We start from the raw sequence: 27,774 nt of genomic DNA, 5'->3' as shown, positions 1-27,774 counted from the left end.
GGATGGTGCTGCCTTGGGCAGAGTGCATCAGGCGAGACACCATATGCCACCACACACACAAATGAAGAGCCACAGCCTCTCCCCAGAGCCTGCCCAGCTCACAGCAACGCTCGCAACTACTGGTATGAGCTTTAGTGTGCATGCACACGAAAGCTCATACCAATGACAAACTTAGTTGGTCTCTTAGGTGCTACTGGAAGGAATTTTTAAATTTCGTTTCAACTACATCAGACCAACACGGCTACCTACCTGTAGCTCGCAACTACTGTGAGCCATCCTCTATGCAAGGCACCAGAGGCTACGCCATTCCTCTTTATCACCACAGTCCAGTTCCCATCTCTGGTGACCGCTGCCGCCAATCAACCACATAGTCCCGATGGTGAGGGAGAGGAGACAGCGCTGCTCCTACCAGCAGAGGCTCACAGGACGCGGCCAAGCCGTTACTTCCAAGTACCTGGTGCAAGGAGGAAGGATGCAGCCCGTTTGCTCAGCCGGAAAAGTAAGCGAAGGTGCTGGCAGGCGGCCAGGTAAGCGCACACAACAGGTAGGCACAGGCATGGCTGGGGGCAGCCCCCCCCCTCCAGACCTTTTCAGGCTCCTGAGGCCAACAGCTTGGCAGTGAAGGAGGGAGTGGGTGAACATCAGGCAGCCTTGCAGGACCCAACACCCCTTTTGCTTGTATTTATTTTTGATTCAGATTTGTCATGGCCAATGGCTAGTACAATAAAGTTATTTGGATTGGGTGCAGATGGTGAGGAGAGCTGAGGAGGCCATGCTTGAAACAATGGCAACCCCGAGGGAAAAAAATGCATGGTGTTTGAAGCAGCCACAGGGGTGAGCGGAATCCACGATACATTGCCAGCTCAGAAATTCTGACTCAGAATCGTTATCACAATCTGAACTTTAAACTGGTTTTGGGCCATGTATCAATACAGTAAGGACCCCTTACTGTTTTCTCCAGCCATGCTGCTCCAGTGCAGCATGGAACAACCTGTTTATCTTATCCTATGTATTTCATCTGCAGATAGTAGATAATTTTTACTGACTTAGTACTTTCCAAACCAAAATGGATTCTTCAAAAGTCGCACTTCTTCCAATGATGCACTATAGCTTTTCAGCTAAAACATGCTCTGCAAATAATGTGCTATAAAAATTGGTGCTCAGAAGTGTGTCTGAGTAAAAATTACATACAAAATGTTTGGGAAAGCAGCCTGCAAAAATGAATATTGTACGCAAAGGCTGTGCAAAAATGTGTGTATTTAGGAATAATGCATAACATTTTCCTGTGGGGTTTCTTTTTCAAGGTTTGCAAACTGATGTGGAAACATAGCAAACTAAACTTAAGATTGAACAAAATGAGAAACCAGAATTGGCAGATTCATCCACTCTAGTCTCATCCTTCCTCCAAATAGCCCTGGGCTTTGAGGTCCATATCATTTTAGCAGGATGTTAACCTTGTTGAACTAGAAGTAATATCCATTCATTTCATAGAATCACAAGGTAGAGTTGGAAGAGACCACAAGGGCCATCCAGTCCAACCCCCTGCCAAGCAGGAAACACCATCAAAGCATCCTGACAGATGGCTGTCAAGCCTCCACTTAAAGACCTCCATAGAAGGAGACTCCACCACACTCCTTGGCAGCAAATTCTACTGCCGAACAGCTCTTACTGTCAGTAAGTTCCTCCTAATGTTTAGGTGGAATCTTCTTTCTTGTAGCTTGAATCCATCGCTCTGTGTCCGCTTCTCTGGAGCAGCAGAAAACAACCTTTCACCCTCTTCCATATGACATCCTTTTATATATTTGAACATGGCTATCATATCACCCCTTAATCTTCTCTTCTCCGGGCTAAACATACCCAGCTCCCTAAGCCGTTCCTCATAAGGCATTGTTTCCAGGCCTTTGACCATTTTGGTTGCCCTCCTCTGGACACGTTCCAGCTTGTCAGTATCCTTCTTGAACTGTGGTGCCCAGAACTGGACACATTCCAGCTTGTCAGTATCCTTCTTGAATTGTGGTGCCCAGAACTGGACACAGTATTCCAGGTGAGGTCTGACCAGAGCGGAATACAGTGGTACTATTACTTCCCTTGATCTAGGTGCTATACTCCTATTGATGCAGCCCAGAATTGCATTGGCTTCTTTAGCTGCTGCATCACACTGTTGACTCATGTCAAGATTGTGGTCTACCAAGACTCCTAGATCCTTTTTACATGTACTGCTCTCAAGCCAGGTGTCACCCATCCTGTATTTGTGCCTTTCATTATTTTTTTTGCCCAAGTGTAGTACTTTACATTTCTCCCTGTCAAAATTCATCTTGTTTGCTTTGGCCCAGTTGTCTAATCTGTTAAGGTCATTTTGAAGTGTGATCCTGTCCTCTGGGGTATTAACCACCCCTCCCAATTTAGTGTCATCTGCAAACTTGCTCAGGATGCCCTCAAGCTCATCATCCGAGTCATTGATAAAGATGTTGAATAAGACTGGGCCCAAGACAGAACCCTGTGACACCCTACTAGTCACTTCTCTCCAGGATGAAGAGGAGCCATTGATGAGCACCCTTCGGGTTTGGTCAGTCAGCCAGTTACAAATCCATTGAATGGTAGCCCGCATTTTACCAGCTTCTTTACAAGAATATCATGGGGCACCTTGTCAAAGGCCTTGCTGAAATCAAGATAGGCTATATCTACAGCATTCCCTTCATCTACCGTACCAGGCTTGTAATTCTGTCAAAAAATGAGATCAGATTAGTCTGACATGACCTATTTTTCAGAAACCCATGCTGACTTTTAGTGATCACAGCGTTCCTTTCTTTAACCTTTAAATAAGGTTATCTTCGACGGCAGTATGTGTGGACTGCAGGCTTAACATTTTCCTTCCTTTAGACCAGTGGCGGCCAAATTTGGCCCTCCAGCTGTTTTGGGACTACAGTTCCCATCATCCCTGACCGCTGGTCCTGTTAGCTAGGGATGATGGGAGTTGTAGTCCAAAAACAGCTGGAGGGACAAGTTTGGCCACCATTGCTTTAGGCAAACATGAATTCTTAGAAGTACCAGTACTTATCAGAGTGCAATTTTAACACACACACACCGTTTCTGTGTTCCTGAAGCTATCATAAAGGAAACGGGACCCCTGACCATTAGGTCCAGTCACGGACGACTCTGGGGTTGCGACACTCATCTCGCTTTATTGGCCGAGGGAGCCGGCGTACAGCTTCCGGGTCATGTGGCCAGCATGATTAAGCCGCTTCTGGCAAACCAGCACAGAAACGCCGTTTATCTTCCCGCCTTAGCGGTACCTATTTATCTACTTGCACTTTCATGTGCTTTCGAACTGCTAGGTTGGCAGGAGCTGGGACCAAGCAATGGGAGCTCACCCCGTCGCGGGGATTCAAACTGCTGACCTTCTGATTGGTTTAGACCACAGCGCCACCCATATGCGATAGGTTTAACAGATGAACGTGGCCCTCAAGGCAAAGAATTCCAAATATGGGCCGCTACAACCACAAGCAGCTAACCTCTATGGACTGCAAGGGATATTACTTAACTTCAAAATGTATATTCAAACAAAAGCAAGTCACAGATGAAGCCACCCTAGACCAGCTCACACCATCACAGTACTGCTTCTTCCAATGGGCAGCAGCTCTCCAAAATATCCCCAGATCTTTTACACCAGAGATGCCATTGCATGAAAAACAGGTGCTCACCCCGCTGCGTTGTGGGCCCACTCCAAGGCAGTTCTACCTGGCTTGCAACTGTAGGCCTCACAATTGCGAGAAGATGAGAACCACAACTCTACAGAAAGCACATGTACCTCTACATCAGAGGTTTCAAAACTTTTCATGATGGTGACATACTTTTTAGACATACATCATTTTGTGACATAGTAATTTAGTTTTACTAGCAAACCGGAGGTTAAACTAACCCCTTTCCAGGGCCGGGAAGAGCATGGGCAGCATTTGCACGGCACACCTACACACTGCAACTGACACACTAACGTGTTACAACACAGAGTTTGGAAAGCTCTGCTCTACATAGTTTCATCCTTATTTCAGACATTGTGATATATTTATATATCGTGGTGTTTCGCTGGCAATATATCACGATGCTGAAAACCAGATTATTGCCCAGCCCTAACGTGTACCTACTCAAAGGTACAAGTGACAAGTATGCTTTGAAGCTAGAACTTTATGCATGTATTCTTGGGCATTTCCTGTGATGGGAAAGAGTGGCTGCTGCTGCCACCACTCAGAGTTTGTCCTAGCTAGCAGTTTCACCTGATCACTTGTTCTGGAACCCGCATAACCAAACTCACATGTCAGCGGAGGATAAGCAGGGGAAAAGAGGAAGCAACAGAGATAGGGACTCTCAATTTTTAAGCCAGGTCGAAACCTGGGAGATGGGGAAATCAGTTATCAGAGAGAGGAATTAATAAAGTCTCCAGGGCATGGACTTTCATGGCTGAGAAATTCTGCAGTTGAATTTACTTCTGAATAGGGCTCCTATTAAAACCTCTTTAATAAAAAAAGAAAAGTGAAACGCCACTCACAGTTCCCCTGATCGACTTTTAAAGATTGCCAGTGGCTGCAGACAGATGACACATTGGGAGGAGACTTAAGGCCCCATTGCATGGGAGTGGATGCTCTCAGCACTTCTTTTTGCCCCACACCTTGCCTCTGCCCACACGGGACAAGATGCAAAAGAAGAGGCCTTTCTCTGGCCCAAGTCTCCACAACCAGCCATGGGGGACACACAGTGCTCCCCAGTACTGCCCCACAGCCTCTCGTCTGGTGTGAAGCAAGACACACACTTACATACATACTCCAATGTTTCTCAAACTTGGGTCTCCAGCTGTTGTTGGACTACAACTCCCATCATTCCTGACCACTGGTCCTGCTAGCTAAGGACGATTGTGATTAGGGATGAAGGGAGGTGTAGTTCAACAAGAGCTCGATACCTAAGTTTAAGAAACATTGTATTAACCTTCCCAGCCCCCCCCCCAAATCCCCTCTTGAACCAGTACACCACCCCATATCAAAAGGGGGAATGAAGAGAAGAGGAAGAAGAGGGGTTGGGAAGGGAGGAGAAAAGCAGGAGGGGAGGAGGAAACCTGGGTGCTAATCCCCACTCCCTGCCTCCGCCCCCCCCTGGCCGCCCCCAGCCCAAGGTTCGGCCGGCCTCCCTTTGCCCCAGCCGTGAAATGGGTCCATTTGCCGCCTCCCCGTCCTCGCCACCAGGGGGCGCCCGAGCAAAGTCGGCGGCGGGGGAACTGAGAGGGAGCCGCCCTGGGCCGGACAAGCAGGACCACGGCGACGCCGACGATGAAGGCGCAGGGGCCGCCGCCCCCGCCACCCTTCGAGGCAGGAGGAGGAGGAGGAGGAAGAAGCAGCCCTCAGGCCGGCCCAGCGCAGGCTCACCTCTGCAGCAGCACCATCGCCCTCCGGCAGCCCTAGCACATTCCCCGGCGAAAAGGAGGCGGCGGCGGCGGCGGCGGCCATGGCCCTGAGAGCACAAGGCCACCGGAATCCCTCAGCTTCTTCGCCTGACTGACGGACTGGCAAGATGAGCGACAGTCGGCCGAGCCCAGCTTTCCCCCCCTCCTTTGGCCACGCCCAGATAAGCCGGGCCGCTCGCCCCGCAGCCAATGGGACCTTCGCGCCGCCCTCAGCTACCGCGGGAAACTCAAGGGGATTGGAGCACGGCGAACTGGCGCCCTCCCACCTCGCCTCCGCTCGTGTTAACAACAACCCCGCCCGCCTCACTGGCTTTCCCCCCCTCAGCGCGGGGTAGGGAGGAGCCAGACCGAGTTCTGGAGGAGGAGCCACAAGTGGGCGTGGCCGGCGAGTTCTAGTCAGACTCATCACGTTTCCGTCCTCTTTTTGCCCGACTTCCGAACGGGCCTTTGAGCTTCTGGTTATGTGGGTGGGAAGCTTTAATCTGGCCTTTAAAAAAAGATTGAGTGCGCTTTCGGATTTTTGTGTGCTTTGTTTTATGCTGGTTTTATTGTTTGTTTGTCCTTGAGTTGCTTTTGGGCGGGGGGGGGGGGAGAAAAACCAAGGGTATCTTAATAAGTTTAATAAATAGTAATAACAATGGCGCAGTGACTTATCTTGCAGCCAAGGGCAGCTCGCACCAGCAGCTCTCCTCCTCGGTTTCCATCCTGGTTGGGTCGTGAGGAACAGATGCAACTTTATTACATTTAGATATCACATTTTTGTTCCAAGTGGTTCAAGGTGGTGCACATGATTCCCCGCCCCCATGTCATCCTCACAACAACCCTGTGAGGTAGGTTTGGGTGTTAGGCTGAGGGGCAGGGAATGGCCCAAGGTCACCCAGTGAGCTTCATGGCTGAGTGGGGATTCAAACTCTGGTCTCCCAGGTCCCACACACTAACCATTACGCCACACTCCCCTTCCTTCATTTTCCTGGTCTTTCACTGGTCTTCAACTACTGGGTCCTGGTCTGCTCTGAGGTGGGTCACAGCAGCAGCACTGTCTGTCACCATACAAATAAATGGGTGCCCATGAAAAAATGGTTCCCAGGTCAGAAAAGATTGAAGGTGCTTTGGATTGCAAGCCCGAGGGCCGCAACTCTCTCACTACTGGTTTTGAGAGCTTTTCCCACCAAAGTGCAGGGTGAAAACCTCTTAAAATATGTACAGTATTTTTCCATCTATATGACGCACCCCCTGCTCGCGACAACCAATCGCCAGTCCACACTTGGCACTATCCATGTATAAGACACCCCCTAATTTTTGACATTGTTTTTTAGGGGGGAAACCTAGTCTTATGCACAGGAAAAATACAGTAGTTTCCCACATAATTTTTCAAAGGGTGTTTACTTTTCTATCCTAGCCTTGTACCTCCAAAGAGGCAGATATGGCTCTGCCTCGACAGTGGTGTTAACTAAAGCCTGTGAGGTAGATTGAGATTGAGAGTGACTGATCCCAAGGTCGCTCAGTGAGCTTCTTGGTTGGCTGCAGAATTTGGTTTCCTGGTCCCAGTGCCAGTTTAAATCCCTTGGAGGCCCCTAGGCAGTTGAAATCGGGGGGGGGGGGTGCTCACAAATTATCTCCTAATACATTTTTGTAATTTTCTTTCAATATCAAATCTGTATTATTTTGATCCGTTGTCATGGGGCCTATTCTGCCATCTGGCACTGCTTGGTCCATCATGTGGCACAGTCCCCGTTAACTGTCTCACCAGCTAAGGAAGATATTGAGGTGTGACTGTGCAAAGTGGGTTTTCCAGTTTCCAGTCTTTGGACAGTCCATACCCCTCCCCCAATTAATAACCATATTTTTGGAATTGCCTCCGCTTAGTAGCTGAGCATATACTGTAATCTGCATGCAGAAGGCCTCAAAATCAATCCCTTGCATCTCTAGGTGGGGCTGGGAGAGACTTCCACCCAAACCCTGGGGAGCTACTGCCCATCAGGTGTAGGCAACGGTGAGCTCGATCAATCAGCTGTCTGACTGGGTCTAAACCAGCTTCATACGTTCCGCATCATAGGCAAAGCAGTTTTAGTGCTCCAAAGCAACCTGTGAATGTGAACCAGTCTTGTTTATCACATTTAATGCTTGTTTCCATGGGGCTTGTAGAGGTCTTGCATACACCCTTGCCCACACATTACAGAGAGAGACACCCTCCCCTGTAGCGTTTCTTAACACCCGTGTCCCCGTAATAAATTGCTCCTCAAGTCTGGCTTAATATAAAATGTTTTATTGTTTCTGAAAACATTAAAAAAAACAAATTTTGAGCACTTTCAATAAAAAATCAACTGAAATGCTACTGCAATATCCAACTACTGTCATTTCAGCAGGTACAACAGACAACAAAACACCGGGGGTGGGGGAGAGAAAGAGAAGAATCTGTGCACTAGATGAAAAGGTAGAGAGGGTGTTTTTTTCTTCTTTCCTTATAGAAAGCACAAAAGTATAGTACAGGACTTTATATAAACTTCAGATGCTGCACTGCCCAAGAAACAATTTCCTTCTTTTTCAGTTCAAAAGTCAGTGCTTATTGCAATTATTTGCAAATTCTTTACTTCATGAATTCTCATGAAAAAAATTATGCCAAAAGGGTTTTCCCCCCCAACACCAGAGCAATAAAGATAATGAGAAAGTAACGTATTTAACAATAACTAAGCAGAATTAGTAAACATAAAAAAAAGAAGTAACTAACTGGTGATTCAGCTATGCTTGTCTGGTTAGCACAGACCCAGATCTAATACAGCGCAAAAATAATAATAATGAAAAAAGAGTGGGTTACAAGAGTCTACCTAGCACTGTACAAGGTAAGTCAAGAGAACACGCATGCACATCAGGTGGTCATGTATTAACATGGTGAGGCAAACAAAACAGTTCATTTTTTTCTTCCTGCTGTAAGATTCTCACGTAAGAGAATAAGAAATAGAAACATCTCATTGAGATCAATGCACATTGCTACATAAGACAAGTTACCTGTCATTTGCATGACATTTTGCCTTTTAATAATGAAACACATTTAAAAAGTTTTCTGTAGTAATTGTTTTTCTCTCTTTTTTATAATCTGTGGGCCGTCAAATTTGTTGCATTTATCCTAAGGAATGTGCCTGCCACAGTTCAACAGAAGCCTTAGTGCAATAGCTGAACCCCACACAGCCCAACAGGCTGGCCAGCCAAATCCAAAATATATTCTTGGCAATACTGTACATGGGGGTGCAAGTTCATTCGCCTTTAGCCAAGGAGAGCGACCCTCCGCACAACTAAAATTATCATTGTTACGGAGGGGTCTTATCTGGCAGAAGGGGGCTTCTCCTCCCCCGGAGATGGCACACTTTGGTGTGAAGCAGGGACTTGTCTGCAGGCAGAGAGCGAAGGAGTTGCGAGCACCAGGAAGAGGGAGGCGTCCAGCAAGCTGCCCATTACAACCCCAAACACAAGGAGGAAACCGCAAAACAACACAAGCCAACAATACACAAAACCCCATTTTGGGTCTAGCACCATGAAGCGTGTGTGAAAAAGTTTTGGCTCCTCAGGCCCTCCTTGCAAACCTAACTTCCATTCAATTCACTTTTAAGTTATCGCAGAATTCCTACTGGAGTGACCAAATGAAGGTAAAGGAGAATTATCGCTTCAGTCCAATTTACCAGTGGCGTTTCAAAATTAAGGTAACAGACCTTTCTTTTATTTATATTTTTAGGATGGGGGTGGGCGAGACAAAATGATAGTGGTCACATGATAGTTTGAAAGTCTCACATTTAAAATTGATTTCAATTCAGCAATCTGTAGCTTGTATCTACATTACAATCCATGCTCAAACCTGTATCTACAATGTATTCAACACATTTTGGGTTAACGGTCAAAAAAGTGCTCCACTCCCAAATCATCTGGATGTGGGCAAGAGCTCCCTGCTGGCCAATCAGGAGCATTAGAGGGACGATGAAGGTGAGAAGCGCATGCACCACCCCCACCCCCAGGTTGCTGCACCTTCATCACCAACACCTAGGGACAAACCAAGAAGTGCCGCTCCTGGAGGGGGGCAGAGAACCCAATGGGAACCTCAATCTGGACAGCAACAATGCCTGGGCAGGGGCGGAGGAGGCATCCCTCTCTGCCAAGGAGTGCTCAAAATATATGCCAGCATGCCTCCTTTAAGGGCCTGTGATGTGAGAACAGACGCACAAACACACACACAGCTATCCTGCCACCCAGGACAAAACCCAGATGGAAAGGGGAAATCTCGTTTGGTTTCTTTGTACTTCCAGATTTTTTTTTTTAATTTAATGAAAAACACGTGTGCGCACACAAATCTTAAAAATTGCAACCAAAAACATGCAGAAATTGGATTTCTCTCTTTAAAAAAAACACCACAATACACTGGGTGCATGTGCTGTGGAATCCTCTGGGGTACCCAGGTGAGTAGTTGCTGCTTTGCCCTCGCCTCCAAAGCCAACTTTTCTATATACTGCTGCCTTAACTCCAGGCACACACAAGGAGCCAGGAAACTCCCCATGGCCCTTGCTCCCTGCCCCCCACCCCACAGACTCCAAAGGGGCTGGCTATGGCTCACGTACATGGAGTAAGACTCTGGCAACCCCACACGGGCAACATTTTTGTGGGGCCTGAAATGAATATTGTCACGAGGCCTGGATTCCAGCAACTTGAATGCAAAGAGGCACAACAACACTGGGAAAACTTCCTCCCCACGAGCACATTAACCAGAACTGCTGCCCTGAAACCTTTCGCTCTGGAACTGCCCTACATGTGCCAACAATCAGGGCACAATCTACGTCTGACCAGCTGGTAGTCTCAAAAGCCTGCCATGACTGGCTGGTGCGTTTTTTTGCTTGCTTTGTCTCATGGGCAGCCATTTGCAACGGCTCCTCTCTCTTTCTCTCCTTCCCAGTGATATTCTGGCCCTGACACTTTACTTGGGTTTTGGCAGGTGCAAAATGATCAGCCCATGTTACAAGAGGAAGCAAACACAGCACAAGCGCCCAGGGAACAGCATCCTGCAGCCTTGGACAATGGATCTGGCAAAAGGTTTCCCAGGTGAAGTCACAGTTCTGGCACAGATCCTTCTGCCTGAGTAAGGCCCCAGCTGGCTAATGGCTGTCTGTTTTCTCTTCACAGCCCTTTGAAAGGCAATGGCCACACTCCCCAGGCAGCTCCTGCTGGGCGCATCCGCTTGCAACAGGCGGAAATGGGGCACCAAGAAACCTATGCATCTTTCTCCATTCACTTCCATTGGGTTTGCGTAGGGTAACTTCTGACATACACCCCATGGCATGTTTGTACCCCATGGCATCTGGTAGCACTTATGGCTCTATGAAAATTGTTCTTTCTATCAGCTTCTCAGGAAAGAGCACATCAGCGAAGAGGCAACTGCTTTTCTGCACCCCAAATGTTGTTTACAAGTGAGAATGGATGGGTTGGGGCCATTTCCACCTTAACTTCAGGTTGCTCCAATTCTGATAAATAAATAGGAAACAGAACGGAATGAAGTCTTATGATGTCTCAAGGCTCAGAATTACATTTCCTCTCAAGGATATTAAAACCAATAAAAACAGATAGATTTTTAAGCTGAGATTTTCAAGCAACTAAAGGCGGTTAAGCACACACACACACCCCCACACACTTTCCAATAAAATTTTAGTGCTTCTTTCTCATTCCTTGATAGTTCCTATCTGTCACTCCCCATTTTAGCCCTTTATTGTCATTTTAAGTTGTATTGGTGTCTAAGTATAGCGTTCTCACACCATCCGCCTTCTAAGCTGTATGGTCAGTTTTTACCCAAGTCTTCCTCCGCCATTATCCACAGCTGGGGACCCCCCCCCCATCTGTGGTTCTCTAACAGCAATGAAACATAGGAGGTGATAGTGAGCCCAGAACCTTTGGGAAGCAGCCATTTAAAGTTCATCACCCAATCAAGCAACCTGTGCTGATATACACAGGGAACTCTTGCCTCCTGGACCGCTTCCCGTTTCCTCTGCAGGCTCGCTCCTCACAGATGTGTGCAAGGGATGCACCAGCATGTGCAAGGGCCCCGTGTCCACACCCAAGTGCACGTAGCCCCCTCCATCCGAGGAACACGGTTGCTGCGTGGCCTCCACTCCTTCCAGTGCAGCTTGCTTGGTAACCCAGAGAACAGCAGCCCTACAAGGGACTCAGGGCGGCACTGACTGAAATGCACAGAGGGAGCAGCAGCCAGGTAACACTGCTTGTGGAGCTGCTGAGCCCCTTTCCTTTGCATTTTAGACTCACTACACTCTTGGAACCTCCCCGGCCACCTTTTTTCTTTTGCAACAGCAAAAAAAAATGCTGTTCGATAAGTAAAAATTTTAAAATCTAATACTGGCTCTGGATCAGGCTGTATCCTTCAGAAAAGTCTTTAAAATGGGTAAGACTGAATATTCCCTGCTGAAGAATAGAGCAGCTGGTGGAGCAAAGGTGTGGGTTGTTGGGTGTTTTTTTTTTTTGTTTCGTAAAAATGCCACAATTAAGTCATAGTCAATGTTTCTGCTGCAGGGAGGCACTTCCATTAAGACAAATACAAAGAGTGTGTCTGTCTTTTAGATACAGTGTGCTACATACATCATATTACATATATTTATTTAATTTTTTTATCTTTTTTTTATGAAAAAGATTCAACCCAACATTTCAACAGCAGGATGGTCCTTGCTCTCCATCCAATCGAAACCTGCCGAAGTCATTGAGTTAATGGACTCGTTGCAGATCTGCTGGAACAAGGGGTCGTTCTTTAATTCTTCCAGTGTTGCTTCATCGTCCTGGCCCTGCTGGTGAGCCGGGTCAAAGAGCAGGTTTGCGTCCAGCGTGTTCAAATCATTAATGCTGCCCGAGAGCTCAGAACCCAACCTGATGTCGTTGGAGAAGACAGAGGCCACATTGCTGAGATCAGAAGCCACCTGGTTGGCCAGCTGCTGGCTACTCTGGAGGCTGCCCTCATCCAGGAAGTCTTTCACGGTGCTGCTGAAATCCAGCTCTTGTTGTTGCTGCTGCTGCTGCTCCTCCTCCTCCTCCAGAGGCTCCGATTGTGCTTGGTTATCTGCAGGAGCAAAAGGGTTGTGATCGGCGCTGCTGCTCTTCGTGAGGTAACTTGGTGTTTGGAATTCGAAAACCGAAGGGCTGGGGCTGAGCACGTTCTGGCCGTTGGCACTCGGAAACGTAGAAGAGGAAGTTTCTAAAATCTGGGTCAGGTTCATCCTGGCTGTATAGTTGGAAGGCATGTTGTTGATTCCCAGGCCCCTCACTGCATCATCGTTATCCGAATCGAGCTTGTTCAGCAAGACGTTTGTTATCTTCTTAGAATTTGCCTGATTCTGAGGAGGCGGGAAAGCCGTCTGCATCATGACGGTCAAGGGGACTGACTGGCTCCTCTGCGCAAGGCTGCTGGCACTCGCGTCCGCGTGGACGGTGCTGAACGCGTTGTGGACTTCAGGGGTGACGGGGCTGCCGAAGGGCGCTGCGGTCGCGGCTGTCGCCGTGCTGGAGCGCAGCACATTGCCAGCAGGGCAAGCGGTGCTCCCACTGAGATTGCGCTGGCGGTGGACGGCAGGGCTGACGCTCCGGCACCTGAAGCTGCTGTTATGGGAGGAACCCGCCCCTTTGCCATCGAGGGGTGCAGGCACAGCGAAGCCCTCCTGCTTGCTGCCAGCGCTGCTGATGGGAGAAACAGGAGTCACGCGACCAAAATGGGCGTCGTGGTGCCGCGGCTGAGACTGGTAGGACTGGCCGGGAACGGCAAAGGCATGGGGCTTCCTGAAGCGGTCTTCCACCAGCTCCTGGTAGCTCGGGAGGATCGCATGGCTGGAGACGGGTGGGTTGCTCACTCCACTGTACCCGGCATTCATCCACTCCAGCTTGGTTTTGTCAGGGTGCGTGGCCATGGGCCGCTGCATGGGCTTGACAGGGCTGCTGGAGATGATGCTAGCATCATGGTAGGCCATGCTGGAGCTGATGGGCGTGAAGGCAAAGGGGTTCCTGCATTCCACGGGGCTCGGCGGGACGCTGCTGCTGCAGTTGGAATGGGGTGTGCCGATTGGTGTGTGCCGGCTGCTCCCCAGGGCACTGTCGACGGGCGTCGTCTGAGCCATCCTGGAGCAGGGGCTCTCTCGCGACACGCCCTGCGATCCCGCAATAAGTTCGGACGTCGGAGTGGGCGTGGGTGTAGGTGTTGGGGTGGGCGTGGGAGTTGGGGTGTGGACAGGGGTGCCGCTGTTGTGGATCGGGTGGTAGAAGTGGGCGCTGCTCGTGTGAGAGGACAGGGATGCCCCCTGGGCCGCCCCCTGGCTCTGGAGGGTCATGCCCAGGGAGCTTCCGTACAGGTGAGAGCTGTTCATGGACATCTGCTCCTCCATGAGCACCAGCTCCTCCACAATGCTGTCCTGGGTCAGGTCGTCGTCGAAGGAGAAGAAGTTCTCGTTGGACTGCGAGGCAGCATCCTCAAACTCCTTGAGCTCCGGCTGCAAAGCTAACTGGCTTGGCACCTGTGATTGCAGCTGCTGCTCCAGAGAGGGCTCTGGCCCCTGGCTCTGCACCTGCTGGCCGTAGGCAGCTGCCTGCTGGAGCTCTTCAAAGTGCACTGGCTCCCAGACAGACTTCGGCAAGGCCTCCGAGCCACCAGCGTGTTCCGCTAGAGCCATAACATTGACATCCTCCTGCAGTGACTGCTGCTCGCAGTTCAGAGGGACGAAATCGGAGCTCTTTGCAAGATGCTGCCATATGTTGGGGCTAAAGCCGTCACTGGGCTGAGAACTGCTTTCTAAGACAAACACGTTCCCTTCCAACTTCACTTTGATGTCTGAAGAGGAGTCTGCCAGCTGCTGCCCTGAAGTGGAATCGCTGGAGCCAAGAACAAGGTCGGCGTCCAGGGGGCAAGCGGTCACTAAGCTGCTGGGCACCGAATGGACTTTGATGGTCACCTTGCCAGGCACCTGCACAAGTGTTGCAGCCCCTTCGCTCTTGGCCACAGCCACCACTCTCTGCTGCACTTTCTTCACACCTCCCACTTTTGGGGCTTCTGTGCTGGCTGCAGAGACCTGCCCCACAGAGAGCTTCTTGACTGGGGGGCCCTGGGAGTCTGTAAAGGCAGACGGCAGCCGCTTCCTTGGGCTTTTAGCACACACTTTGTCACCACCGGGAGGCACAGGGATGCTGGTGGCAGAGAAGGTCTGCATGGCAACCGAGGGAGTGACCGTGCCAGGATTGATCTCCAATGTGGGAACAGGGCGGGATTCAGTGGGCTGGGCAAGGCTTTTCCTTCCTGCCTCTTCAGCTCTCGGGTCACAGCCCTGGGCACATTTCCCTTCTCCGCGGAGCTCCTCAGCTTGACCTTTCCACAGTTCTGCTTCACCTTTCCTCTGCTGCCCAACTGAGGTGCTCAGAGCAACCTTTGCAACTTTAGAGGCGTCTGAGTTCTCTTGGCACCGCAGCACTGTCTCGTCCAGGGCTGCCTCTGGCTCCATTTTGACCTCTACTGAAGATGCAGAGGGAGCCAAGCCTCCTCCTGCTGCTCCTCCGCTGCCACCAGCTTTGGGCCCTGGAGACTGAAGCGAAACGACGGACCCATTCTGAATCTGCGGGACAGTCCTCAGCTCTTCGGCTGCTCCGGAAGCGCTGACAACTGAAGGCGTGTGCTTGACCGGCGTGCTGCCGGTGTTGCTGCTGCTCGGAGCCAGGGAGATGGTGGTCATTTTCACCACGTTCATGTGCTGAGCAGGGACAACGGTCTTGATGGGGCTGCTTGTGAACAGCACTGTTGTTGGGGATCGGATGGTGAGGGCACTGGTGTTGGCAGGCTTGGGCAGGATCTGAGGGTACCGGTGCCTGGCAGAACGATCACCAACAGGGCTGGCGGGAACATTCTGGGGGGTCTTTGGTGACTGCTTGACCGACTGCATATGCTGGGTGACCACTTGGACGTTGAGTGGGAGAACTTTGCCATCGGCTGAGCCCACAGGACTAGGCGACGTCACCAACTGCCGGGTCCTCGGCACCTGTTGGGGGAGGGGGGAAAAGGTTCCAGTTACTCCTTTTATAAAACCAGTCACCCAGCAAAACTAAACAGATCAAATTTGATCTACAGAAGGCAAGTCTCCTTCCTGTCCACTTCCACTACTTCCTGTTTGACACCGCCCTCCACCCCACAATCTCCCATGCCCTATGTTTGTTACTCTCCGACCAACTCGTGTCAATCAAAAATCAACTCCTGCAGCTTCCAAACACATCTGTCTCTTCCCCATTCTCAAAAAAAGGCTTCCTCAACACCTCCTGCCCCACCAACTATTGTCCAAACTCCTGGAGTGGGCTCTCCACCGACACTCATCTTTCGTCCACTCTGCTGCACTGACAGTCCACAACCCTCACAAAATTGCCAAGGATCTCTTCATTGCCACCATCAAACTTCCATGTGATTCCCTGTGGCTGCCACATGTTGATTCACAGTTGCACCTTTTTTCTACCTCTCTACCTTATCACACTTTTCTAGGAGGGGAGACTCCTCCACTCCTCTCCCCCCCCAGGGCAGTCTTGAGCAGGTCGCGCGCCCTGGCGCTGAGGGGCGGAGATCACTCCGGCACCCCCGCCCTCGCAGGGTGCAGCATGGTTTCTGCCTACCGGCCCGACGCCCTGGAACACCGCGCCACCAGGGGTCTACCTAGAGATGGCCCTGCTCCCCCGTCCCCGACTATTGGGTGACCTCACCAACGAACAAGAAATGAGAGCATAGCTGCATTTCCCAATTGTCAGGGATCTTGCAAGGTACATGAAAGCACAGGGCCACAGGCGCAAACCTGCATAAAATCCGTAAATGCTAGTTTGTTACTGTATTTATAGATTCACACTTAGATTTTAAATGTCACAGAAGGCCAGGCCAGATATTTTCCTGATCCAAATCACACCAGAAAAGTTCTAAAATAAATCTGCACCCCACCCTCGGATCACCCCAAATCACTTTCGCTTCCATTTGTTTAACCCCATTTAATTTCCCCCCCCCAAAAAAACCCTGCTACAAATCAGTTCAATTCCTTCCATGTATTCCCCCCAAATAAATCTCCAGAGAAAACAACTTTGAATTCATCTCTCTTCCTCTACTAATCATCATACGCAGTACCCAAGGTAACCCCACCCCAATTCATTACCCACCTGGAAGCCCATGGGGAGGTCAGCAAAAGGTTTAGGGCGCACTGTGTCTATCAACATCCACGCCGACAGCTTACCGTTATAGGGCTGGGAACAGCAGCCACGACAATGCCAATCGGCTGAGGAGACAAGATGGCTGGGCTCCCGTTGGAAAGGCTGGTGACCCCATTGCTGGTGGTGCCCTCCACCTTCTTGGCCGGGGACTCTCCTGGCAAAGGCGACTGCAGCTTCTGCTCCTGCTGCTTCTTCTGGATCTTCCGTTGCAGCTGCTGCTTTGCATCAACTGGGGAGGACAGAGTCTTCACCTGGGGCTGGAAGGAATTGCTCTCCGCGGTTGGGACAAAAGCCGAAGGCTGGGGGATCCCTTTGATTCCTGGAAGAGATGAGGAGGAGGGCGGGTTAAGGCATGCCTGCCATTTGAGCATCTACACCAGCCTTCCTACTGTGTTGGACCAGAACTCCCATTAGCCCCAGCCAGCTCTGTCATATGATGCTGTGGCTGATGGGAGTTGTAGTCCCAAATGGCAGGGGGGCACCAGCATGGGAAATGACAACCCACACAATCCTCGGCCGAGCTCTTCGGACGCAGTTCGGGTTCACTTGCGTAGGAGGAGAGGGTTGTGCCCTGAGGTACCTGGAGGAACACAACATCAGGCTTATCAGCAACACTACAACTGCAAAAGCCACACAGCCTGCTTAACCACAACAACTATGTAAGGTGATTGACACCTGTCCAAGTTCAAAGGCGGTCGTTGTGACTGTTAGTCAGCTGCTGCTGCAGCAACCTCCTTTAAAGGCGTGCATTTGGCACCGATCAGCTGACTGGTGCAGGATGTGTGCCTTCAAAGGGCCTTGCTTTAACCCTCGGCTACGGTAGGGAACTCCTGGTGAAGAGCCCAACTTGAATTGGGAGCTCACATTAAGCTTCCAGGTATCCCTCTGTAGTCTTGGACATACCTGGCCCACGTATGACATCACATAGGCCAGGCGTCGGTAACCTTTTCTTCCCGTGGGCCAGAGGATTTTGGAAATGGGCAGCGTAGCACCAGAAATCACTTCTGCACATGTCCGCGGCTGTGCAGAAGCGATTTCCGGTGCTGGCTACCCATTTCCAAAATGTTCGCAGCACCAGAAATCGCTTCTGCGGCTGCGCAGAAGCGATTTCTGGTGCTGCTTGGAGAGTCCCCGTGCCGTGCTGCGCCGGTTTACCGCAGCGCGCGAGGGACTTGCCGAGTGGGTGGCTTGGTTCACAGGTGGCCCATGGGCCAGAGGTTGCCAATGCCTGACATAGGCAGTCAGGTCCAAATCAGATAGGCATGGTTTGTGGGGAAACGCCTTATGAGCCAAGCTGGGACCTTTGCCAGGCCTAACTGGGCCCGAAGGCTGGGAGTTTCCCACTGCTGCCTAAGAGCACCTCAAATGCCTGGCAGGAGGTGGCAATGAATAAATTTTGTAAGGTCCCCAGTGAACACATCTCCGTAAGACACAAGTCCCCTCCTTGTATACAGAAATGAGAATGGAAGTTGAAGTCCCTCACCTTTGTAAAATGGAAATAACAACAACTAAACGACTGTCAAGTCCACCTGCTACAGGAGTTTGTAGGCCCTCCTGTATTGCAACCAGATAGCTGGTGGGTCTTTCCAAGTTGCAGAGTTAGGCCTGCCCCCCCCCCCCCCGCACACACACTGAGTCATTGCTGCAGCTCTAGACAAGAGACCAAATGTTTCCCAGGCAGATAAGAGATACTTGCATGCCAAGTGGCACACTGACTTTCAGGAGAAAAGGCCTTCCTCAGACTCCCCTGCTTCCAGTCAAACAATGGGGAAATGTCACGTTTCACAATAAAATACCCTGCATACAGAAAACCTACATATCAGGTGAGGCAGCAGGACCCCACTGCAGGGACTGTACCACCCTCAGTTTCATATAGAAAGGAATTTGTCCCAAGTGGCCCCCTTGTTAAAATTTCTTTCTTTCTTTAAAAGTATTTCCAAAGCGCTAATATGTTTAATATTTCTAAGCAGTGTACAGGATAATGGAACTCTAACTACACACACACACACACACACACACACACACACACACACACACACACACAGAGGGAGAGGGAGGGAGACAGAGAGACAGAGACAGACAGACAAATAATATGCAATAATCCTTGGAGCCAGTGCAGAGAAAACTCTGCTCCCCAAACCTGATTACTGACAGGCCAACAAGAATGAACCAAAAGTCCCAAAATGCCTTTCCAAGAGAAACAGCTGTTGAGATTTCAGCATAGGCCCACCACGCTCATATTTATAGCAGGGGGAATATGAACCCTTCAACCCCTTATAACATGGAAAATGCCAAGAGTTTCTTCTCCCATCAAGAGGTGCCCTGAGCCAACACCTCCTCACCTGCCGGGGCACCAGCCATCACGGTTAAAGCTGCCATTGATTTAGTGCCTATGTAGTGGCTTTTAACCAGGTAGCGGGCCAGATCCAAGACGGAATCGAAGGGCTGGCTGAGCACTTTCTGGGCCCACTGGCAGACCAGCTGGCAGGCAGCTGACACCACCTCTTCGTCAGCACTCTGCAGGTGCCCAGAGGACTCTGCCCCTTCCAGCTGAAACAAAAACAAAAAGGAGACCCTGAGCAACAGCAACAGCTTCACCAAACGTACACAGCATTTCAATCTAGCCATGGAGCTTGGGGCTAATACTGAGCTGCTGCTTAAGGAAGGCCTGGGGGAGGATTGATGCTTTGCTTCCCTTGAAAAGGACTCGCTATTTTTGCCACAAGCTCCATGGTGTCCCTTCCATAACATAAGAATGCTGACATTATGTTGGGGTTCGTGAAGGACCTGAAGTGGGTTTTCCACTCTGATTTAGCCTTTTAAATGCCTTTTAAAATTATTTCAGACACTGTCACGGTGGCTCTGCAAAATTTCCTACACCCGATAAAAAATGTAACTCTAAGCTTCAGCAACCATTTTAACAAAAGGAAACTGAAATCAGGTTTGCTCATTTCAAAAAAGTGCTTATGGAATACCTGCGGTGAACTTCCAGATGTTGTTGGTCTCAATCAGTCCCCATCAGCCAACATGGCCAATGGTTACAGATGGTGGTAATGGGAGTCTGGAGTGTGGCAACAACTCCCAAAAAAGATGGAGAAAATCTGCCCCCTCTTTTAATGCCATTTCCCACACTACTGCTTGTAGACATGAGATGTTCACATCTGCATTTGGACAGATGCAAAAATATATGGTGAAAACACACTCTTTGCGTCTTGTGGCAGGCACCTGGCCCCAACCTTTCCAAAGGGAACTGTAAGTGACATGCAGTATATTTCTGAAAGCAAAGGAGCTTTCCTCTTTCCGCCCAATCTGTACGCGAAATGTAACAAGCTCAAGTGTCAGAGGAGTCTTTGGCCTTATGGTTTTAAAAGTTTGCTCCTCCTTCCCATTTACTACATGATGAAATCCCTTAGTTTTAAACATTCCAACTTCTGCAAAGCAAACCCAGTGATCTTTAATTCTGCAATGCTAAGCTGTCAGCTTTCCTTAAAGCCCTTTTGTTCTACCTTAAAGGTCTTAATCATTCTGCCCAACAGCTCAGGTGTCTACTTTACCCCATCGGCAGTTTTGTGGAAGTCAAGGTTGGGGAGTGTCGGCATCTGCACAAAAGCTTTCTTCCGAAGTCCACTATAGCAATACGTGATTTTAAAAAATTAAGGTGTAAATAATTGTAAAATTGCAGTATTTCCCTTTGCATTAAATTAACTTTCTTACACAGACCTAACATAGATACAAAGCTGATCTATGTCCTTTCTGAATTTAAGGGTAGAAATGCAGACGTGATCCAAAAATGATCAATGGTTAAGAGAGGAGCTCTGTCTTTCTATTGTTCCTTCTGGGCCTTCAATGGACCCCCCACTCTTCTAGAAAGGCAAACCGCCACCCCCCCCCCTGTGCTCCCCCTACTCATGGTCAATGAGCAAATGGCCTGGCTTCTTTCTGCTCCTCCCAGCCACTGTTGCTTCCTTGCAAGAGTGAAGGGCAGGTGAACAAGCAGGCTGCCGCAGTGAAGAGGAGGAACAAGTCCTGGGGGTCCCCAGCTGGTGGCATGCCAGTCTTTGATGCTGACCCTGATTTCCAGGAAAGTTAAGTGAAATGGTTTCAAAAACATTTCCACAAAGGATATTTTGATTTTCCTCTTGTGCCTAGACGGCGAGCCTTCATGTTGGGGAAGACATTCTTCATGATCTTCCCAAAGTCAGCAGCACTTAACGGATGGTATCCAAGATTGTCACAATAGCTCCTGAAACAAAAGGGAAACAAGTAGAAATGAATGAGAGCAGGACTGGGGCAAGGCTGCTATCCAGCTCGCTCTCGCTCTCTTTAAAGCAGAACCAGTGAAGATGGTGAAGATCCTGTGTGAGTGCCTGGAGGCGGTTGGGGGATGGATGGCGGCTAACAGGTTGAGGTTGAATCCTGACAAGACAGAAGTACTGTTTTGGGGAGACAGGGGGCGGGCAGGTGTGGTCCTGAATGGGGTAACTGTGCCCCTGAAGGACCAGGTGAGCAGCCTGGGAGTCATTTTGGACTCACAGCTGTCCATGGAGGTGCAGGTCAATTCTGTGTCCGGGGCGGCTGTCTACCAGCCTCCATCTGGCACGCAGGCTGAGACCCGACCTCTCCACGGCCTGTCTTGCCAGAGTGGAGCCTGCTCTGGTTATCTCCTGCTTGGACTACTGTAATGCACTCTATATACCTTTGAAGGTGACTCGGAAACTGCAACTAATCCAGAATGCGGCAGCTAGACTGATGACTGTGAGTGGCTGCCGAGACAATATAACACTCAAAGACCTACACTGGCTACATTGGCTCCCAGTACGTTTCTGAGCATAATTCCAAGTGTTGGTGCTGACCTTTAAAGCCCTAAACGGCCTCGGCCCAGTATACCTGAAGGAACATCTCCACCGCCACAGTGTCCGTTCAGCCCAGACACTGAGGCCCAGCGCTGAGGGCCTTCTGGCGGTTCCCTCGCTGCGAGAGGTGAGGTTACAGGGAACCAGGCAGAGGTGTCCCGCCCTGTGGAACACCCTCCCATCAGATGTCAAGGAAATAAACAGCTATCCAACTTTTAGAAGACATCTGAAGGCAGCCCTGTTTAGGGAAGTTTTTAATGTTTGAAGTTTTACCTTATTTTTAATGTTCTGTTGAAAGCCACCCAGAGTGGCTGGGGAAACCCAACCAGATGGGTGCGGTAGAAATAATTAGTAATACATTATCTAGGTCAGCAAAGCAGCACTTAAGGCCGCAATAACATGTCTGGAGCTTTGCCCTTTTCCTGGAGTACCAAAGAAACAGGAGCAGCAGCCCTGGAACAGCCAGGTGGCTCCCTCTCAGGACAGCCCCACAGGAGCCTTAGCTGCAGGGGTCCCCGTCAGACCCAGAAGCTGCTGCCTTGCTCTGTCTCCCCCTGCATGCCTACTTGGTTGGGGCTAGCCACCTGGTTGCCCAACTCTGCCTCTAGGTTACCAGCTCCAACCGTTTTTATGGACCACATGAATCGAGCTATAGTTCGATCCCATCCCATCCCCAGGATAATTTCCCCATGAGATTGTCTAGTGACAGCTTCAGCTGGCTCAGGCCAAAGGGTCCATTTGGCCCCACATTCCATTCCCGTAGTGGTCAACCGCTTGTCTACTATGATGCACTATGTCACGGTCCTGAACGCAGCAAGAAGGCTCTCCTCGTCTGCGATCACCAGCTTGTTTTCAAAGGTATGTTGAACGGCCATTATGGCCATAGCTGTTAATAGCCTTACCCTCCATGGATTTGTCTAATCCTTTTAAAAAACCAGCCAAGTTGGTGGCCGCCTCATAGGATTGCATCCCACAAGTTAAACTATATGAAGAAGTACTTTCTTTGGTCTGCCCTAACATTCAAACTTCATTGGATGTCCCCGAGCTTTAGTATGATGAGAGAGGCCTCTCCATTCTCTGCACACCATGAATCATTTATTCACCTCATGTTTCTCCTTATTCACCTTTTCTCAAAATTAAAAAAAACAAAAACAAATGTTGTCACCTTTCATTGCAAGGGAGTTCCTCCAACCCCTTAATTATTTTAGTTGCCCTTTTCTGAACCTTTTTCAGCTCTGCAATATCCTTTCAGAGGTGAGGCGACCAGAAGAGTACACAGCATTCCAATATGGTTTCAACCACATATATGTATAACGGCATAATGATACTGGCAGTTTTATTTTCTTTTTCTCCACATAGGTTTTTGTGGAAACTTTTTCATCATACAATGCAATAAAAAGCAAACTAATCTAAATTTTAAAAAACAAAAACCCCAAAGTAAATACAAAGCCCTCTCTCAAAGGTAGATCTTAGTTCTTGAATTGTCTCACACAGAAGGGGGTAGACCCTCCCAGCTTTCACCTGGGGACTTTCCTTTCTTCTCTCAGCCTCCCACTCTGGGAGATCTTCCCTTCCCTGCCTCTCACATACAGTAGGGTCCTTCACCAGCCAGTCCTCACCTCCACTTGCGTACAATCTCCTCAGCGAACCAGAGTAGGAGAAACAAATAAACATAAGCAAGGTAAGGCAAGGCAAGAAAAGGAGGAGGAGGAGGAGGAGGAGGAGGAGGAGGAGGAGGAGGAGGAGGAGGAGGAACAGGGAGGTAAAAATTAGAAAAGAGTGAGGGAAGAAGATTTTGGAAATTTATTATGAATATTTTTGGGTAAAAGGTTAAAGAATATTAGGTAATAAAGGTAAAGAGAAGTAAGTTGGGTAAATGGTTAAAAAGAAGTTATGAACTGGAAGAAAGAAGGTAACTTTAGATCTGGAAACTGCAATAATTAGTACAGTGGTACCTCGGTTTATGAACACAATTGGTTCCGGAAGTCTGTTCATAAACGGAAGTGTTCATAAACTGAAGTGAACTTTCCCATTGAAAGTAATGGAAAGTGGATTAATCCGTTCCAGACGGTCCGCGGAGTAACCGTTCATAAACTGAAGCGAACTTTCCCATTAAAAGTAATGGAAAGTGAATTAAACCATTCCAGATGGGTCCGCGGCGTTCATAAACCGAAAATTCATAAACCGAGGTGTTCATAAACCGAGGTTCCACTGTAATTGATAAGGAACTCAAGTAGGGGAAACGAGGAAGTCCGAAATATTTGGATTAGAAATGGGAGAATATGATAATGTTTTATGCCTTTTTATTTTTAATTTGGGTCTTTTTTCCCCTTATCTTTCCTCCACATTCCTATATATAATGAATAAGAATGATTTAAGAATAAGGCTACGAAATGTGATATAAGATGTAATTTTATGATATTTAGATGAGATTTGGAAATGGTAAGAGTAAATTATAACCAAGGATTGTAAGAAGGGGAAGTGAAGATGCTGGAACAAGTAAGAGCGGATATACATTTGTCTTTTTTGTATTTTGTATCCTTTTTTCCCCTTTTTTATTTTTTTATTTTTTTATTTTGTATTTCCTTTTTCTTCTCTTTTCTCTATGTAAAACTCAAGAAAAATTATTTTAAAAAAAATTAGAAAAGAGTGAAAAAAATGAAAGAAAGGAAAAGAGAGAGGAATAAAAAGGGCTTCTGATTCTCCATCTGTCAGTTATCTGTATAAAGATTATTCAAAGTATTCACTCCAGCATGATATCCAACTGTTTCTCTTCCTGCTAGGCAGTATTTTCCCAGGCTTCAGACCCAGACATCAAGTTCATTCATTTTTCCTTCCACACAAATAGTCTGAAGGGTTCTCCAATTATTAGTAGTATTGATAAATGTCAACAATAGCCTTCCTCCAGTCCAGCATAACGACTTTGCCTCCAAGAACTTCAACAACAATTCCTCCATGTTGAGAAACAATTAATCCTCCTCCTTTATTCACACAGGAGACTCCCTGCTGTGGCCAAATATTAAAAGAGTAAGCCATGGTTATTTACTAATTGTAGATTCATTAATTCACACCTAGTTCCACATCTTCTGATCCCATTTTCTGTTGGCTATTATTTCCAACCTAGTTTTTTTTTGGCGGGGGGAGTTCCTTCCATTTCCTCTTCTTCCATTCTTTTCCCAGGAAAGTCGCTAAAGACTTGGCAGCATTTTCCTCTAAATTCACTCCAAATTGTACACAAAATCCTTTCCCTCTCAGCTGTTTTCTCTGCCAGCTCAGAATATTTCTTAATCTCCCCGTCCTTGGTTTCTTTCCACTCCTCCAACATCATAACTCCACCACATGACTATTTCACTGCTCCAGTCACCTGTGTGAAGGTCCTTTCCATTTCATAATCTACTACTTTCAGCTCTACCATTCCACACTCCTGTTCTGACAGTCCTTTATCAGTATTATTATCCAAAGGTTCTGTGTCTTCTTTAACCACATATTTATCTGTTCCATTTTCATTCACCATGTTATCCATCTCAGCCCTGATTTCTTTTAATTGCTCATCTAGTAGTTGCTGCACGATGCCAGGAGTCAATGGGGTGCCCAACAGTGTTTCTGCCATACTGAGTGTTCTTGGTTTTATTAACAATTCACTCTCCACCTCAAGATCTTAGTCTCCTTATCTCCAGACCACATTCTTTTCCCACAGTGGCATAGATAAACTAGTTTAACTTTTGCAGCCAGCACTTTCACCAAAGGGACGAAAGGTTACAAATAAATAAAATAATAAAATAAAATAATAAAGAGTTCTAACTGTTGGAACACACCTTAACCATTTAGAATCTTTCTTAGACACAAAGAATTAAAACATGCTTTCTGTTTTGCATTCAGCTATTTAATGACTGTCTCTTCTTAAGCCAGGAATCAGTTCATATTCCAGATGCAAATTTCAACCATCACTTCAGTTGTAATTTCTAACAGTCTCAAAGTAATTAAAATAAATGGAGGTTTTGTTGGCCTTACGCCCTAAGGACTCACTCTCAGGACTACTATGAGGTGTTGGAGCAGTTCCTCTGGTCTAGGTTACTCACCCCTGTTGGGTCCCTCAAAACTTCTCAGTTTCCCAGCGTGGAAAGCTGCCTTTTCAGAGAATCAGAAGTTAATTTCCATTCTCTCTGTCTTTCCAGAGAGAGTGTGACAACTAAGACTTATGGCTTGGCTATCTTTAATCACCACATAATTATCTCGCAAGAGATGCCTAGTCTGCCATCTTCCTCCCCAGAAGTCCTGGCAGTCTATTCCCTTCCTTTTTCACAGCTGCTGAACACTGTACCGACACCTTCATCAAACTATCCCCTACAACCCCAAGGTCTTATTCCTGGTCAGTCACCACCAGTGACCCCAGTTGCATAAGTGTGAAAGGAAGAGTTTCCCCCTCTAATGACCAATGTGCATTCCTTTACACCTGTTTACACTAAATTGCATTTGCAATTTCACAGCCCATTGCCTCAGTTTGTAGAGGTTCTGTTCATCTCAAAGAGGCTTGCATATAATAGGTAAGTGTCCCTAAGTAACAGGTCTGATCCCACCCCCCTTTCATATTTTATATTATTTTCACAAATGTTGCACCACAGGAAAGCAAAAAAGTTATCCAAATGGTGCTCCTCCAACAGCCTACAAAAGTTTTCAAATGAACAAACAATTCAACATTTCCCATGTGATCTTTGATTCCTGGCCAGTACATATTCCAAAGACGCTAGTTAGTCTTTTGTAATACCTGTACATAAGACCCACAGGTAGGAAGCTGCCTGTTCCTGCATTAAGAAGGACTGGAATTGGCTAAAGCCAAGCAAAAAAAAAAAAAGGGCAAGCCTGTTCTCCCCCTCATTCACACACAGCCTTTTTTAGAAAAAGGAAACTATGCTGCCCAGATGTAACTCTGGCTATTGTCTTAGACTGCTAATGCACATTATATACTTAAGACCATAGATTAATCCATCCATATAGCTTTGGCCTGTCCCCAAATCACTGGTCCATCTAACCCAGGGTAGCCAACATGGTACTGTCCAGCTATTAACTCCCCAAAGTCAGCGGTATGCTCTGACTAGGCCACATGCCTGCCAAGGCAGAAATGGGTATTTCCCAGCACTGGTAACTGGCAGTGCCGCGAACCGAACTTACAACCTTCAGCACACAAAGCATGTGCTCTGTCATTCATTCAGCTGCAGCCCCTCCAGTGCTAAGCAACCAAAAATCCCAAAAAACAGGGGATCAGGCACAGGATCAAAATGAGGGCCATCTATAATGAGTCAATTAGCTTCAAAGTGCTTTAGACTACTTTCTGGAAAAGCAGCATGCCCCTTTTAAACCAGGGGTGGCAAACTTGTGGTCCAACATGCTACAGGACTCCAGCTCCCATCATCCCTAGCCAAACAAGTTCCTTGGGTCATTCCACCTGCAAAGCCCGCACTCTACTACTAAGCTATAACCTGTCCCCAAAAGTCCTCCCTTCTCTTTTAAAGTGCAGCAGGAAACAGGGAGGAGTGGCAGCTCAAGTTAACAGTGGAGGCAGGATACTGCAGCGCCCATCACCGCCTGCCCACACAGCCCGGATGTGACCTTTCCAGGGGAGAATCCAAGAGGCTGCTTTCCTCAGCTCCTGAGGAACACATCTGAGACACCTGTAATGGGACCCCCTCTGAGGCTTTCCTTGGGAAAGCCTTCAAGCAAAAGGGAAAGGGCACGGCAGAACCCACAGGGCTGCCTTTAAAAGGGGGGAGAATTTTATGCCAGACTAGCAAGTGCAGAAGCGCTGTGCACAGCTTACGTTGTGGCAACCAGCACCTTATGTGGGAAGCAGCAAATGATTCTGAAAATACGACCAACTAATACTGTGTTATGCATAAAGCAGAGGGCATGAAACACTTCCCATGCCCAGACAAGCACCCCACTTCTATCTAGTACATTTCGGCAAATAGCTTTTACTGTTGCCCTTTGGTTCACACACACTCCAGCACTGTTGCCTCGGCCATCTACTATGCAGCCTTTGTGGGTCAAGGGATCACTTTTATAGGCAGTACAACAGGGATTAATAATTTACAGAGCCACGGGAGGAGAGACGCCCGGCTACGTTTGCCGGCACGCTGAACCTGAAAGCTGAACGAGCAATTCTGCCATTGTCTGGCTGAGCCCGTGCAACTCTCCTAGTGAGACAGAACCTAGTAGCAGGGCCGGCCCGCCCAT

The 27,774-nt window shown here is 48.3% G+C and overlaps 2 protein-coding genes across 4 annotated transcripts in view; both read right to left on the bottom strand.

Moving 5' to 3' along the window:
- NEDD4 (NEDD4 E3 ubiquitin protein ligase) overlaps positions 1–5,598 on the bottom strand; it is a 48,709-nt gene extending 43,111 nt beyond the window's left edge. Inside the window, exon 1 of one of the 2 annotated variants that reach the window (XM_035130940.2) lies at positions 5,412–5,598. In XM_035130940.2, the coding sequence (XP_034986831.1) occupies positions 5,412–5,492 (81 nt within the window). In that variant the 5' untranslated portion in view covers positions 5,493–5,598. The remainder of the gene's footprint in view (positions 1–5,411) is intronic. The other variant, XM_060282816.1, reaches the window with a different exon arrangement.
- A 4,239-nt stretch (positions 5,599–9,837) lies between these two features.
- Positions 9,838–27,774, bottom strand: part of RFX7 (regulatory factor X7) — a 45,606-nt gene continuing 27,669 nt past the window's right edge. For both annotated transcript variants that reach the window (XM_035130916.2, XM_035130917.2), the window contains 5 exons: positions 20,817–20,933; positions 20,245–20,329; positions 19,033–19,240; positions 16,714–17,009; positions 9,838–15,492 (listed from right to left, as the gene is read on the bottom strand). In XM_035130916.2, the coding sequence (XP_034986807.2) occupies positions 12,124–15,492; positions 16,714–17,009; positions 19,033–19,240; positions 20,245–20,329; positions 20,817–20,933 (4,075 nt within the window). In that variant the 3' untranslated portion in view covers positions 9,838–12,123. The remainder of the gene's footprint in view (positions 15,493–16,713; positions 17,010–19,032; positions 19,241–20,244; positions 20,330–20,816; positions 20,934–27,774) is intronic.

Source organism: Zootoca vivipara, chromosome 14 (assembly GCF_963506605.1).
Source record: "Zootoca vivipara chromosome 14, rZooViv1.1, whole genome shotgun sequence".
NCBI lineage: Eukaryota > Metazoa > Chordata > Lepidosauria > Squamata > Lacertidae > Zootoca > Zootoca vivipara.
Note: the sequence above shows the minus strand (reverse complement) of the source record. Positions and strands in the feature narration are given on the sequence as shown.